Consider the following 17,155-nt stretch of genomic DNA (forward strand, 5'->3'; position numbering starts at 1 on the left):
ACTTACACTAGCCCTAACCCCAACCTAAAGGTCTACTTATATTCTAATGAGAATTAGTTGGCATGTAGATGCAGTGTAGCTTAAATTCAACAAATGGACCATCAAAATAAAGTGTGATCATTTTTATCTTCTAGAGAAAGTCTTATTTGTTTTATTTCGGCTAGAATAAAAGCAGTTTTAATTGTTTTAAAGCCATTTTGAGGTCAATATTATTAGCCCCCTTCAGCAATATTAGTTTTGGATTATCTCCAGAACAAACCACTGTTATACAATGACTTGCCTAATTACCCTAACTTTACCCTAATTACCCTAGTTAAGCCTTTAAATGACACTTTAAGCTGAATACTAGTGTCTTGAAGAATATCTAGTCTAAAATTATTTACTGTCATCATTCATTCTTTAATTCATTCATTTTCTTTTCGGCTTAGTCTCTTTATTAATCAGGGGTCACCACAGCGGAATGAATCCCCAACTCATCCAGCATATGTTTTAAGTAGCGGATTCCCTTCCAGCTTCAACCCAATGCTGGGAAACACCCATATACTCTCATTCACACTCATACACTGACCAATTTAGTTGATCAATTCCCCTATAGCGCAAGTGTTTGGACTGTAGGGGAAACCGGAGCACCCGGAGGAAACCCACACCAACACGGGGAAAACATGCAAACTCCACACAGAAACGCTAACTGACTCAGCCGGGACTCGAACCAATGACCTTTTTGAAAATGAAATCAGTTATTAGAAATGAGTTATTAAAACTATTATGATTATAAATGAGTTGACAAAATATTCTTTCTGTTAAACAGAAACTGGGGAATAATATACAGCCTAATAATTCTGACTTCAGCTGTATAATGAATTGTTCTGTGCAAAGTGATGCAGTGTTAGTTTAGTGAGCGGCCTGTAGGGGTCAGTGTTTGACGTGTGTGTCTGACTGACAGATTACTGCAGGTCAGACTGGATAAAGGAGGAGATTCTACAGCACCACTATTACTTTGTTTTTGCATTCAATAATTATGGGAATATGTGTGTGTGTGTGTGTGTTGTAGATTACCAGACTGAGAGAAGAGGGTTCACGAGAACTACAGGAGCAGCAGAGACTCATACGAGAGCAGATCGAGAAAGAGAGAGACGCTCAAACACACACAGGTGATGAAACACACACATATAACACACATACATATGCACATGATGAACTCACACAGGTGATGAACACACACATATAACACACATACATATGCACGTGATGAACACACACATATAACACACATACATATGCACGTGATGAACTCACACAGGTGATGAACACACACATACACACACACATATAACACACATACATATGCACGTGATAAACACACACAGGTGATGAACACACACATACACACACACATATAACACACATACATATGCACGTGATAAACACACACAGGTGATGAACACACACATGTAACACACATACATATGCACATGATGAACACACACAGGTGATGAACACACACATATAACACACACATATATATGCACGTGATGAACACACACAGGTGATGAGCACACACATATAACACACATACATATGCACCTGATGAACACACACATGTGATGAACACACACACATGTAACACACATACATATGCACGTGATGAACACACACATGTGATGAACACACACACATGTAACACACATACATATGCACGTGATGAACACACACATGTGATGAACACACACACATATAACACACATACATATGCACCTGATGAACACACACAGGTGATGAAACACACACACATAACACACATAATTATGCACGTGATGAACACACACAGGTGATGAACACACACACATAACACACATATATATGCACGTGATGAACACACACATGTGATGAACACACACACATATAACACACATACATATGCACGTGATGAACACACACAGGTGATGAACACACACACATATAACACACATACATATGCACGTGATAAACACACACAGGTGATGAACACACACACATATAACACACATACATATGCACGTGATGAACACACACAGGTGATGAACACACACACATATAACACGCATACATATGCACGTGATGAACACACACAGGTGGTGAAACACACACATGTAACACACATACATATGCACGTGATGAACACACACAGGTGATGAACACACACACATATAACACACATACATATGCACATGATGAACACACACAGGTGATAAACACACACACATATAACACGCATACATATGCACGTGATGAACACACACAGGTGGTGAAACACACACATGTAACACACATATATATGCACGTGATGAACACACACAGGTGATGAACACACACACATGTAACACACATACATATGCACGTGATTAACACACACAGTTGATGAACACACACACATGTAACACACATACATATGCACGTGATGAACACACACAGGTGATGAACACACACACATGTAACACACATACATATGCACGTGATGAACACACACAGGTGATGAACACACACACATATAACACACATACATATGCACGTGATGAACACACACAGGTGATGAACACACACACATATAACACGCATACATATGCACGTGATGAACACACACAGGTGGTGAAACACACACATGTAACACACATACATATGCACGTGATGAACTCACACAGGTGATGAACACACACATGTAACACACATACATATGCACGTGATGAACACACACAGGTGATGAACACACACATATAACACACATATATATGCACGTGATGAACACACACAGGTGATGAACACACACACATATAACACGCATACATATGCACGTGATGAACACACACAGGTGATGAACACACACACATATAACACGCATACATATGCACGTGATGAACACACACAGGTGATGAACACACACACATATAACACACATACATATGCACGTGATGAACTCACACATGTGATGAACACACACATATAACACACATACATATGCACGTGATGAACTCACACATGTGATGAACACACACATATAACACACATATAACACACATACATATGCACGTGATGAACACACACAGGTGATGAACACACACACATATAACACACATACATATGCACGTGATGAACACACACAGGTGATGAACACACACACATATAACACACATACATATGCACGTGATGAACTCACACATGTGATGAACACACACATATAACACACATACATATGCATGTGATGAACTCACACAGGTGATGAACACACACACATATAACACGCATACATATACACCTGATGAACACACACAGGTGGTGAACACACACACATGTAACACACATATATATGCACGTGATGAACACACACAGGTGATGAACACACACACATATAACACACATACATATGCACGTGATGAACACACACAGGTGATGAACACACACACATATAACACACATACATATGCACGTGATGAACACACACAGGTGATGAACACACACACATATAACACACATACATATGCATGTGATGAACTCACACAGGTGATGAACACACACACATATAACACGCATACATATACACCTGATGAACACACACAGGTGGTGAAACACACACATGTAACACACATATATATGCACGTGATGAACACACACAGGTGATGAACACACACACATGTAACACACATACATATGCACGTGATTAACACACACAGTTGATGAACACACACACATGTAACACACATACATATGCACGTGATGAACACACACACATATAACACACATACATATGCACGTGATGAACACACACAGGTGATGAACACACACACATATAACACACATACATATGCACGTGATGAACACACACATATAACACACATACATATGCACGTGATGAACACACACATATAACACACATACATATGCACGTGATGAACACACACATATAACACACATACATATGCACATGATGAACACACAGCAATGCGCCTCTACACGCCTCCTTTTTTTAGACCAGAACGGCTTTGGGCACACATGAGCGCAAATGCATTTGCTATTTAAACAGCGAGGTGCAAAACGTCAGGCTCGCGTGGCTCTCACCTCTGCCCACACATGTCAGCGATACCAAGCCGACCAATCACAGAGCTTGCGCTACGCATCGTTGTGACATGTAGTTACATTTTTTGAGAGATGCGCGTCAGTATCGTCGATGGCAATGACGAGGGCTATGCGTCCACGCGCAGGCTGCGCCGGAGCATACCTGTGCGCTTGACACAGAAATATAAATCAGCCTTTAGGGTGTACTCACACTAAGCACAGTTGTCTTGAAACATGCCGAAGCATGCTAGTTCCCCCTCCTTTCTCCTCCTCGACCTGCACTCACACTGTTATTCTACCTTCCGAGCTGAAGAACGCTTACATCATCGATGATGAGACTGTTCAGTTTAACAGAAGAGAAGCGGCGTCACTCAGCACAGTGGACATTGCTTTAGTTATATCGCTTTGTATTAATTTGTCAGTTGATATGCAGTGACACACAGTCAGATATTTTGTCAAACAGATCCAGCACTTTTGATGATCATAAATGTTCATAAAGTCTTCATGCTGCAGGTATTAGGAGGTTTGCTAAAGGTGCAGCTGATGTGCAGTGAGGGGTTTGTATTTTTAATAAACTATGACAGTTCACGTTCATTGAAAAAGAACACTGATTAATAAATCCATATGAAACAATCCCTAAAGTGACGTCTTGTCTTCGGTTTCGCACTCAGGTGTGCTTTGTGAGAGTTTGTGTGATTTCAGATAGATTAACAGCATGTGTTTTGACTCCTGGGCTGTTCTTCTAACTCATTTTTCTTCTCTCTTTATCTTCACAGACTCATCTGCAGTGCAGCAGGGCGGCAGCAATGTGACACCAAAACTGAAGGTGTGTGTGTGTGTGTGTGTGTGTGTGTGTGTGTGTGTGTGTGTGTGTGTGTGTGTGTGCAATAGAAATGATGCAATCTTGGACTTTAACTTGTTTTATGTGATGTGTGTAAATATTCTTGTATAGGTACATTAATATATTATACAGTGTTTTTAATATTGATTGATGATCTGATTAATGATATTTTTATGAAATTATGAATGATTAAAATATATTTTAATTATTGCAACCTTAATGCAATTGAACGTAATAAAACACAAATTCCATCCTCCATTTTGCACTATTTTTTGCTAAAACATGTATTAATATCTAAAATAAATAAATAAATAATAATAATATATAGACAAAATTATTCACCCTCCTGTGCAATTTTAATTCATTTTCTTATTCTGGAGAAAGTCTTCTCTTTTTAAGCTTGGCTGTAACAAAAATATATGGTAAGGGCAATATTATTAGCCCCCTTAAGAAATGAATATTATATTATAATTTGCTACAGAACAAACCACTGTTATACAATGACTTGCCTAATTACCATTGCAGAATACAGTGCTCAACAAATACAAGTACACCCCTCACAAGTCTCTCTTTTAAATTCATAGTTTTAATAGGAAGCTATACAAAATAGTCAGTACTGAAGCCAAATCTGGAGCTTATCTAACAAAATAACTTATGATAACGGTCCAAAAACTAGTACAGCCAAATATATGTTATAGAAAAATATTAAATACAAATAAAAAAAAGAGGAAATATCAAGAGAAGCTAAAAATATGGAACAATTTATTGAAATTTTGTAGGTTGTAATTCAATTCAATTCAATTCAATTCAATTGACCTTTATTTGTATAGCGCTTATACAATGTAGATTGTGTCAAAGCAGCTTCATATAAAAGGTCACAGTAAATAGGAACAGTGTAGTTCAGTTTGTAGTGTTTAAGTTCAGTTCAGTTTAGCTCAGTTCAGTGTGATTTAATAATCACTACTGAGAGTCCAAACACTGAAGAGCAAATCCAACGATGCGCAGCTCTACAGATCCTGAACCATGCAAGCCAGTGGCGACAGCGGAGAGGGAAAAAAAACTTCACTAATTGGCGAAAGTGAAGAAAAAAAACCTTGAGAGAAACCAGACTCAGTTGGGCACGACCATTTTAATTTCTCCGCTGGCCAAACGTCTTGTGCAGAGCTGCAGTCTCAGTGGCGGAGGCTGGAAGCTGGCCTCAGCGAAGACTCGTCTGTCTCTGGAGCGTCACAGGAATCAGTCTCATGTTCTCCACTCCTCCATGACCATCACAGTAGCTGCTCAGGATACGGCCTGGTCCAGGATATGGAAACCTTGGGATCATCTCGTCGTTGGTCTTGGATCGAATCAGTGACTCTGCATGGTCTGAGGGCCTCGGGAAGAGTATCCCCAGGTGGAAATGGAGAATAAAGAAAATAATTAGCGTAGCTGATGTTCACAGTGTATATCAACAAGATGCAGAACCTGTGTGGAAGCCCCCTAAGTGGTGCACTAAGTGTATGCTTTACTGAACAGATAGGTCTTTAATCTAGTTTTGAACTGAGAGAGTGTGTCTGAGCCTCGGACGTTATCAGGAAGGCTATTCCAGAGTTTAGGAGCTATAAATGAGAAGGCTCGACCTCCTTTACTCGACTTTGCTATTCTAGGTACTACCAGAAGCCCTGAGTTTTGAGATCTTAAAGAGCGAGTTGGATTGTAGCGAGACAGAAGATTGGTTAGATAAGCAGGAGCTAGATTATTTAAAGCTTTATATGTAAGAAGCAATATTTTAAATTCAATACGAAACTTAACAGGCAGCCAGTGTAAGGAGGATAAAATTGGGGTGATGTGATCAAATTTTCTAGACCTGGTAAGAACTCTGGCAGCTGCATTTTGTACTAATTGAAACTGAAGTTTGTTAATAGAGGATGCTGGGCAGCCAGCAACCAGTGCATTACAGTAGTCCAGCCTAGAAGTCATAAAAGCATGGACTAGCTTTTCTGCATCTGAGATGGATAGAATACTTCGTAAAGAAATTCTTTCTTTTTTTGCAATATTTAGCTTGAATTTAATTGTATTATCTTTCAATATCTAAATATGTTTGGTGACTAAAATATTATTGTAATAAATATATCTGTTTAATAAATCTGTTTTGTTTAAATGCACCAAAAGACATTGCCTATATTCACTGAATGGAGGAAAATATTCATTTATAATATGGGGTGTACTCAATTATGCTGAGCACTGTATGTAGTAAACTATTATGTACTGTCATCATGGCAAAGATAAAAGAAATAGGTTATTAAAACTGTTACATTTTAAAAAATAATAACATAAAAATATTTAAAATATTTTATAAGAAATTTATTTTATTTGCATGTTTTTTGTTTGTTTGTTTGCATCATTCCTTAATACAGGATATCCCAAACATTTCACAGTTCAGCTTTATTTTATTTTGTTTTATTTTTGTAATGTTGGCTGCACGGTGGCTCAGTGGTTAGCGTTTCTGTGTGGAGTTTGCATGTTCTCCCAGTGTTGGTGTGGGTTTCCTCCGGGTGCTCCGGTTTCCCCCACAGTCCAAAAACATGCTCTATAGGGGAATAGATTAACTAAATTGGCCGTAGTGTATGAGTGTGTGTGTGAGAATGAGTGTGTATGGGTGTTTCCCAGTACTGGGTTGCAGCTGGAAATGCATCTGCTGTGTAATATGCTGGAATAGTTGGCAGTTCATTCCGCTGATGAATAAGGGACTAAGCCGAATGAATATTTGTAATGTTCTTTTTTTTTTATGTGTTATAAAACAATTGACATTTTTCTCAAATTACTGAATTAATTTGTTTTTAAATCTGTTTAATTACATCTTAGGTCTTTTTAGGTTCCCTCCTGCACCTGCAGATCTTTTAAAACTCTCTCTGGGAGTCTATAGTTATCATGTCCATCAGTGATTTAATTTCCTGAACGCAAGGATCAGATGAAGCAGCCCCTCTTAAAGATTGAATCTGTCACTAATATAAATATACTTCACATCTATATCCAGCTTACTAATGCACATCAGTCCTCTCAGGACCCTCTAACTGGATGACCCATAACTCTTAATAATGCACGTTCATTTCTGTCCTTCAGCGTCATCGTATCGTCCAGAGACCCGTAACCATGTCAAACTAACAGAGCTGTGTTTCATTTGGAAATCCATCAGTTTTCTGTATTAAAGGATGAGGGGACGTTTGCTTATGTGTTTTATGTATTTAAAGAGCAGGTCATGTGGGTTTCAGAAAGAGTTTTTTAGTGTAAGGCAAGTTTATTTATATAGCACATTGCAATACAAAGTGCTTTACATAAACAGGAATTAAAGAGACGCGTATAAAAAAAAAATATATATATATATAAAAACAGATTAAAATGTGTTAAAACACATTAAAAAGGATGAAAAAGAAAAGAAAGACACAATTGTACGATAAATCGGACGTAGCACAGTGCTCATTCAGTAAAGGCACAGCTAAACTGATGTGTGTTCAGTCTTGATGTGAATGTGCATAATGTTGGAGCACATCTGATCATTTCTGGAAGCTGATTCCAGCAGCAGGGGGCGCTGTTAGTAGCTGAAGGCTGATTCACCCTGCTTTGACTGAACTCTTGGAGTTTCTAGTTTACTTGATCCTAAAGATCTGAGTGATCTGTTAGGTTTGTATTCAGTGAGCATATCTGTAATGTATTGAGGTCCTAGGCCATTTAGTGATTTATAGAGCAGTAATAATACTTTAAAATCTATTCTGAATGTAACTGGGAGCCAGTGTAAAGACCTGAGGATGGGTGTGATGTGCTCTGATTTCCTGGTTCTGGTCAGAATCCTGGCCACAGCGTTCTGGATGAGCTGCAACTGTCTTTTTGGGAAGGCCAGTGAGGAGTCCGTTACAGTAATCCACCCTGCTGCTGATAAAAGCATGAACAAGTTTCTCTAAGTCTTTACTAGTAACAAAGCAACCTGCAATGTTTTTGAGATGATAGTATGCTGATTTACTGACCGCTTTAACATGGCTGCTGAAACTCAGCTCTGACTCCATTTTAATTAGCTTTTAACAATAAAACAAGTAAACAAAAGATTACGTTAGATTTGAAAAGACAATGGGCCTTATCATGCACCCGTGTTTTCAGTTTATTCATGCCAATCTGCATCTGTATAATGTTATTATTATTAGCAGTATTATTTATAATCTGCATGTTTATATTTGTTTTAATAAACACAAGTTTAGATTTGTCCACCTGTGGGGTTTTGGAGACGTCTGCATCACCATATGGGGCATAAGAACAGGACGTGTGTTTGGATATAACTCCGTTTTTTGACCACACTTCATTATTATTGTTCATTTATTCCTTTGCTGGAAATTAGAAATAGTTTTGACACAAATCTTAGCGCCTAACAAAGGAAATTAAATATGTAGTTTAATGGATGTCTTCAGTGGAGTGAGTTTCCACCGTTTCCTCACTCCACCAAAGTAAAGGAGTAAAGTAAAGAGTAAAAGTAAAGTCAAGAGAAAGTAAAGAGGCTGAATGGAGGAGGCTGGTTGTTTATCCTCGCGCTGCAGATGCTCTGTTTAACTGTTTTATCACTAGTGAAGCGTTCAGTTTTTACACATGGTGCGACGCAACTGACTCTTAAAGGAAATGAGAGACGAGACTCTGATTGGTTTAATGCACGTTATGCTCAAAACCCACTCAGAACTCATTAAGAGAATAAGCACAACCCTGTTAGACCATGCGCTGCGACGCAGAGCATATTTTTCCATTTTTAAAATAGCAAAAGTGGATTCAGACACGCCTCTTAATTCTTTTTATTTCCTGCACTTTAGACTTTGCACCTAGATCGTTAAAATAGAGCCCAATCACTAAACAGTCCCCATCATCCTCCCTCTCTTCTCAGATGGGATGGTGGGCCAAATCAAAGGTTATCGTGGGCCAACTTTGACCCGCAGGCCCTAGTTTGGGCATCTCTGCTAAAGATATTGGGTCTCATTCACATTTTTTATATAAACAGTTGAATTATTCACATTTTTCTGTTCTGTTCCGTTCTGTTCCATTCTATTCTGTTCTATTCTGTTCTGTTCTGTTCTGTTCTGTTCCATTCTATTCTGTTCTATTCTGTTCTTTTCTGTTCCATTCTGTTCTGTTCTGTTCTGTTTCATTCTGTTCTGTTCTGTTCCATTCTATTCTATTCTATTCTATTCTATTCTATTCTATTCTATTCTATTCTATTCTGTTCAGTTCGGTTCTGTTCCATTCTATTCTATTCTATTCTGTTCTGTTCCATTCCATTCTGTTCTATTCTGTTCTGTTCCATTCTATTCTGTTCTATTCTGTTCTGTTCCATTCTATTCTGTTCTATTCTGTTCTGTTCTGTTCTGTTCCATTCTATTCTATTCTATTCTGTTCCGTTCTGTTCTGTTCTGTTCCATTCTGTTCTGTTCTATTCTGTTCTGTTCTATTCTGTTCTGTTCTGTTCCGTTCCATTCTATTCTATTCTATTCTATTCTATTCTATTCTATTCTATTCTGTTCTGTTCTGTTCTGTTCTGTTCTGTTCCGTTCTGTTCTGTTCCATTCTGTTCTGTTCTGTTCCATTCTATTCTATTCCATTCTATTTTATTCTATTCTATTCTATTCTATTCTATTCTGTTCTGTTCTGTTCTGTTTTGTTCTGTTCCGTTCCATTCTATTCTATTGTATTCTGTTCTGTTCCATTCTATTCTGTTCCGTTCCGTTCCGCTCTGTTCTGTTCTGTTCTGTTCTGTTCTATTCTATTCTATTTTCAGATTAACACACAGTTAAAATAGTTCCTTCTCCTCATTATTTTTTCAAAACCTGCCGGATTTTTTTTTGTCTCATAGTAGAAACGTATAAATGATCATCGTTGTTATCATGATAACAATGAGAGCAGAAAGTATTGCATTATATATTTAAAGTCCATATTAATCATCCCTGCTCGTTCAGCACAAATAAACCCTGATGTTCTCCTGCGTTATGTAAGATTTAGTCTCTAAATGTTTTTCCTGATGGATTTTTCAGACATATATTTTCCTTCAGAACAGATTGCTCTCGACTTCCTCTTCAGATTTGTCTTAATAAACGAGTGCAGACTCTTGAAAACAAATGAGTTTTGCTCGTTCTCTGGACGCTCCATTCATTAAAGCAGACTGTGAGCTGGCGTTTATTGGAGAGCTGATAAATATTGTGTCACAGCCCATTATTGTGGCCTGTCGGATGTAATTGGAACATTATGAGTTTGCAGACGCGCAAGATTTAATGTTTTGGGAAATTTCCTCTCACCAAGACTGATTTAAAAGCAAATCTGAAGTACATTAAAAATGGTGATATATTATAGCAGTTATAGAGGATAGAAAATGTAATTTATATATTATTTATTATACTCGCAAAAGCTGCATTTATGTAATAAGAAATGCAGTACAATTGTAAAATGTTATTGCAATATAAAATAAAAACAATCCTATTGAATTTAGTGTAAAATTGTATTTAATCTTGTGATTTAAATCAAGAAACATTTATGATTTTTGTGAAGATGTTAGAAATTAATTAGTTTTTTTTTTGTAAAACTATACTAACTTGTTTGAGTCTGATATTCATTAAAATGGTGATGTAACCAGGAAGTCGGGTAACAACAAAGTGAGGATCCTCGTGCAGCTTTATTTAGACACGTCAGACAAGCAGAGGTCAATCACAGGAGCAAACGGGTACATACAGGGAAATCCAGAAGCATAGTCAGGTCACTTGCAAATGGTCGATACAGGCAGCAAACAACGAAAACAAAGAGACAAGGCAAGGGTCATGGCACACGGAAAACTCCGCAAACTGTAGGGGAATGTGTTCAATCTGTGTAATCAGTCTTTGATCAGCTCCCAGCTGTGTGAGTGTAATCATCTGTGATTCCGGAACAGGTGTGTGTGAGGTGCATTACGGGATTTGTAGTTCATAAAGTGACAGAATTGTAGTCTGGGTGATGGTGCATGTTTACCAATGATCTGCAAGCCTGGATCGCTGGTGATCGGGTGATATGTTATAGCAGTTAGATTAAAAATAATGTAATTGATCTATATTTTTGTTCTTTATATCTGCATTTATTTAATAAAACAATAAAATAAAATGTGTAAAACAGTAGAATGTCATTGCAATATGAAATAACACTTCTTTTCTAATTGAATTTAATGTAAGGTTGTATTTATTCTTGTGATTTAAAGCAGACTTTTAAGGATAATTAATTATTTAATTAATTCTACTTTGTTTTCTGCTCTTAAAACTTGTATTTACTTGATCAAAAATACAATAAAATGTGTAAAATATATATATATTTTGTTCTTAAAATCTGCAATTATTTAATAAAACAATAAAACTAAATGTTTAATGCAGTAAAATGTTATTGCAGCATTAAATGACAGTTTTCTTATTGAATTTAATTTAAGATTGTGTTTATTCTTATGATTTAAAGCAGAATTTTCAACATCATTAATATGATCAAGATACTTATAATTATATTAAATGCTGCTTCATACTTTCTGGAAATATTTTACATTTAATTTTTTAGGAGAAACTTTTTTTGCTTTTTTTTTTTTTAAGGAAAATCTATAATAATTAGTTTGGATCTGAAATATATTAAAAACGGTGATTTATTAGCAGTTAGAGCATGGAAAAATTAATTATTATTTGTTTTCAGCTCTCAATTTGCTTTTACTTAATCAAAAATACAATAAAATATGTAAAATGTATATATTATATATTATATATAATGTATATATTATTTTTTTGCTCCTAAAATCTGCATTTATTTAATAAAACAATAAAATAAAATGTTATTGCAATATGAAATAAGTTTTCTTATTGAATTTAGATTAAAATTGTATACATCCGTGTGATTTAAAGCTGAATTTTCAATATCATTGTCTAATAATTCTAATGTGGTTTTGATGATCAAGAAACTTTCATGATTATTTTTAATGCTGCTTCATATTTTTGTGGAAATTACACTGTAAAACCCAACGGTCAACTTTATCAAATGAAATGAGTGTAGTTAACTCAAAATTTACTGAAAGTTAATTGTACTCATTTGAAAAGAGTTTTGAACTCAGTGTCGAAGGTAATGAGTTAATTAAATACCTCGTTTCTTAAACTCAAATGGAGTAAGTTCACAGTACTCATCTAGATAACTTTTGAGCTCAAATGGTTTGTTGCAATCGGTTTCCTCAAACGGTGTGAGTTGCTTGAAGTTATTGCGCTTTACAGTACTCAGGGGTTTGAGTTCTCTTCATTTATCGGGTTTTACTGTGCTCAAATTGCTTTATTTACTCAAATGTATTAAGTTCACAGTACTCATTAGGATTAGTTTTTGAACTTAAATGGTTTGTTGCAATCGGTTTCCTTAAATGGTTTGAGTTACCTTAACTTATTGGGTTTTACAGTGTGTAAGAAACAGTTATTAGGCAAATTAGGGAACATTTTTTTAAAATGTATTTGCTAATTATTTTGAAAATCTAACTTGATTGATTAATTGTGTGCCGTCTTGCTGAATAATTAAAAATAAAATCCCAAATTAGAAATTACACAACAAAAAATATTAATTTAAAATTCAGTATTAATCCCATGCAGCTTTACATGTACAATATTTATATTAAAAATAATATTAGTATTTGAATTTTAGTTGTAGTGAATTATTTATTGATGTTTTTGTAGAAAATAATTTGTAATTTTATTTTTCAGAGGAAATGTTTTTTTTTTGCAATGTAAATATTTTTTTTGCAATTTTTGCTGAATAAAAATATTTTCTTTTAATAAAAACTATAAATTGTTCAAATGAAAAATTATGATGATGATTAATATGATAACAAAGATGATGATGATGATGATGATTGATATTGTTATAATCATAATAATAATATTGTTATTAAGCATTATTATTGTTGTATTATTATTATTATTATAATATTATTATTATTATGATTATTATTATTGTTGTTGTTATTATTATATTATTATTATTATTATTATTATTATTATTATTATTATTATTACTATTATTGTATTATTATTATTATTATGATTATTATTATTGTTATTATTATTATTATTATTATTATTATTATTATTGGTATTATTATTATTATTATCATTATTATTATTATCATTATTATTATCATTATTATTATTATCATTATTATTATTATTATTATTATTATTATTATCATTATTATTATTATTATCATTATTATTATTATCATTATTATTATCATTATTATTATTATCATTATTATTATTATTATTATTTTCGTTATTATTATTGGTATTATTATTATTATCATTATTATTATTATTATTATTATTATTATTATTATTATTATTTTCGTTATTATTATTGGTATTATTATTATTATTATTATTATTATTATTATTATTATTATTCTTTCGTTATTATTATTGGTATTATTATTATTATTATTATTATCATTATTATTATTATTATTATTATTATTATTATTATTATTATTATTATTATTATTATTTTCGTTATTATTATTGGTATTATTATTATTATTATTTTTGTTATTATTATTGGCATTATTATTATTATTATTATTATTATTATTTTTGTTATTATTATTGGTATTATTATTATTATTATTTTCGTTATTATCATTATTATTATTATTATTATTATTATTATTTTCGTTATTATTATTGGTATTATTATTATTATTATTATTATTTTTGTTATTATTATTGGTATTATTATTATTATTATTATTATTATTATTATTATTATCGTTATTATTCTTTTAAGATATTGTAAGTATCACATTTTTGTAAGTACCAATATTTAAAATAAATGTATTTTTTTGGAAATATCTGCTTTGGTGCTGATTTTTTTTCTGTTTTTCTCCTCAGTTGAAGTGGAAATGTAAAAAAGAGGACGACAGTAATGCTGGCTATTCCCACGAATGTCTTCAAAACCTCTTTCAGAAGGTGAGACGCTTAGTTAATCTTCATTATCAATTCATAATTGGGCTCCAATGAATCAGTATTTTACAAAATGATCATAGCTTATTTTATATATATATATATATATATATATATATATATATATATATATATATATATATATTTGTTTTATTAAAACCAACACCGCATCGGGAGTCAGACTGAATACATTTAGTTTATTATAGTTTTTAAACCTGTCAATGGTCTAAATGCACAGCTAGTGTTTTTCAGACAATGATAAACTTCCAGTGAAGGCTTAATGTGACTATTTTTAATTTCATAAGGTTCCTTTTCAGTATCAATGTTGTGATGTAATTATAAAACATTCAGTAAAGTAGACTTAAGCATTCATTTAGTTGTTCAAGCGTAAAACGAGATGAAAGACCATGTAAACTCTACCGTCAGTAGCAGGTGAGCACAGAAACTCTATTGAAAATACTGGGGTGAGATAAATGTTCATGTTTTAAAGAGATGGCGGGGGAAACTGTAATTTAATGCAGTGCTTCTTGTCTGGTCTGAGACCCACTTTATATCGTACAGGCAGTGAAGATCACTGATTTTTAAAGAAATCAGATCTTAAACGTGTCAATTTTATAATAGGCCTAGGGCTGGCTGGCTGAAATTAAGTCTGTGTGCGTATACCCAATTGTTTTTAAAAGAAAAATGTGTATGTCTAAATCTAGAGTTTGCATGTTTTTGACACTTTATTTACAATAAATGGCTTTAACTAGGGCCAGACAGAATCTGCAGACATTTTTTTGCTATTTCTGCTCAGAATTTTGTAAAACATCTGCAGGATGATCATAACTAAAAACTTAAAGGTGCAGTAGGTGCCAGAATGCTAGCATTAGCATAATAGCTTAGAAATTTTACATACCTCCCCTGCCGTCCAAAGCCACGCCTCCTTAAGTCATAAACATGCACTGATTAGATATAACACTAGATCATGTCATTCACCAGTCAGAAAACTCTATGGAGACACACACTTTATCAAGCGTAGTTGTTGACAGGCCTCAAGAATGAAAATCAAGCTTCACCTCAGTAAAGTCCGTTAGGCAGAAGAGCATATTTACCCATGTTTTGTTATTAAACATAACTATCCTGTCATCTTTTGACATTAAACTTATGTTACCAAGCCAACTTGAATGAACTTGAAAATTGCCAATCATTTGCCATACGTTTTCAGTGGCTGAACAACACTACTGTGCATATAACCCCATTCATAAACAACAACACAGTCTACATAAGCTTTGAGTGGCTAAAGTAGTTTTAAAACATACCTGTCTAAAAGAAATACTTCAGCCGTGGTGTCATCCTTCAGATCGTTGTTTTGAACTGCATAACGTCATTTCCCTCCAGTGTGCAAAAGTAATTCCGATATTGATTCAGGGTTTAGAAAAGTTTTGATTCTGCATTTTTGGCAGAAACCCATTCAGAAACAATCTTTCTTTTCATGGATACAAGGCCACGCTGGTCTTTCAGAAAGAAGTTTGCAGAGTTTGCCTGATGACGTCTCTCTCTCAGTAGTAGTGTGCGCGAGTGACATATCTGTCTGCTTAAAGAGGCTGCACAGAAGTTCAAATTTAAATTTGTTGACAGCAGTGGTGGAAAGAGTACTGAAAAATCATACTCAAGTAAAAGTACCATTACAAGTAGAGTAAAAGTATCTGTTGTAAATATTACTCAAAGTATGAGTAAAAAGTAGAGCTTTCAAAAGTACTCAAGAGTAGTGAGTAGTGAGTATTACGCTGTTAAAAGCTGATGTGTTTACGTGTAATTTGAGGATGTGTGTAAACGTAACATTCTGTAGTGCATTTAGTTATTGCCCAGCAGGCACACAACGTCATCAGACGTTATTATTAGGTTACATTTAGGTTGTGACGTCAGGTGACCAAAATTTAACATCTAGCCAGCGTCTAAGGATGTTATTTTGATGTCCAATAATGACGTATTTGGTAGATTTTAGGTTGTTAGAAAGTAACCAAAATCCAAAGTCGACCCAACTTCTAAAACCAGCATCATATTGACGTCAAATACTGACATTTATTCATCAGGTATGGCAACCAAAATCCAACGTCTGATAAATGTCAATAGTCGTAACGTCCACACAACGTCAAGCTGTTACATCATTTGGTTGGTTTTAGGTTGGACATAGACGTTGGCCTGACGTTGAGTTCTGACGTCAACTCGATTTTCATTTCCAAACAAAATGCAT

The 17,155-nt window shown here is 34.4% G+C and overlaps 1 protein-coding gene across 1 annotated transcript in view; it reads left to right on the forward strand.

The window, feature by feature from the left end:
* The window catches only part of dnajc17 (DnaJ (Hsp40) homolog, subfamily C, member 17), a 98,964-nt gene that overhangs the window by 25,514 nt on the left and 56,295 nt on the right, over window positions 1-17,155 (forward strand). Inside the window, exons 6-8 of the mRNA XM_056476758.1 lie at window positions 1,052-1,151; window positions 4,863-4,912; window positions 14,848-14,925. Coding sequence (XP_056332733.1) covers window positions 1,052-1,151; window positions 4,863-4,912; window positions 14,848-14,925 — 228 coding nt within the window. The remainder of the gene's footprint in view (window positions 1-1,051; window positions 1,152-4,862; window positions 4,913-14,847; window positions 14,926-17,155) is intronic.

This window comes from Danio aesculapii, chromosome 17, assembly GCF_903798145.1.
Source record: "Danio aesculapii chromosome 17, fDanAes4.1, whole genome shotgun sequence".
Lineage (NCBI taxonomy): Eukaryota > Metazoa > Chordata > Actinopteri > Cypriniformes > Danionidae > Danio > Danio aesculapii.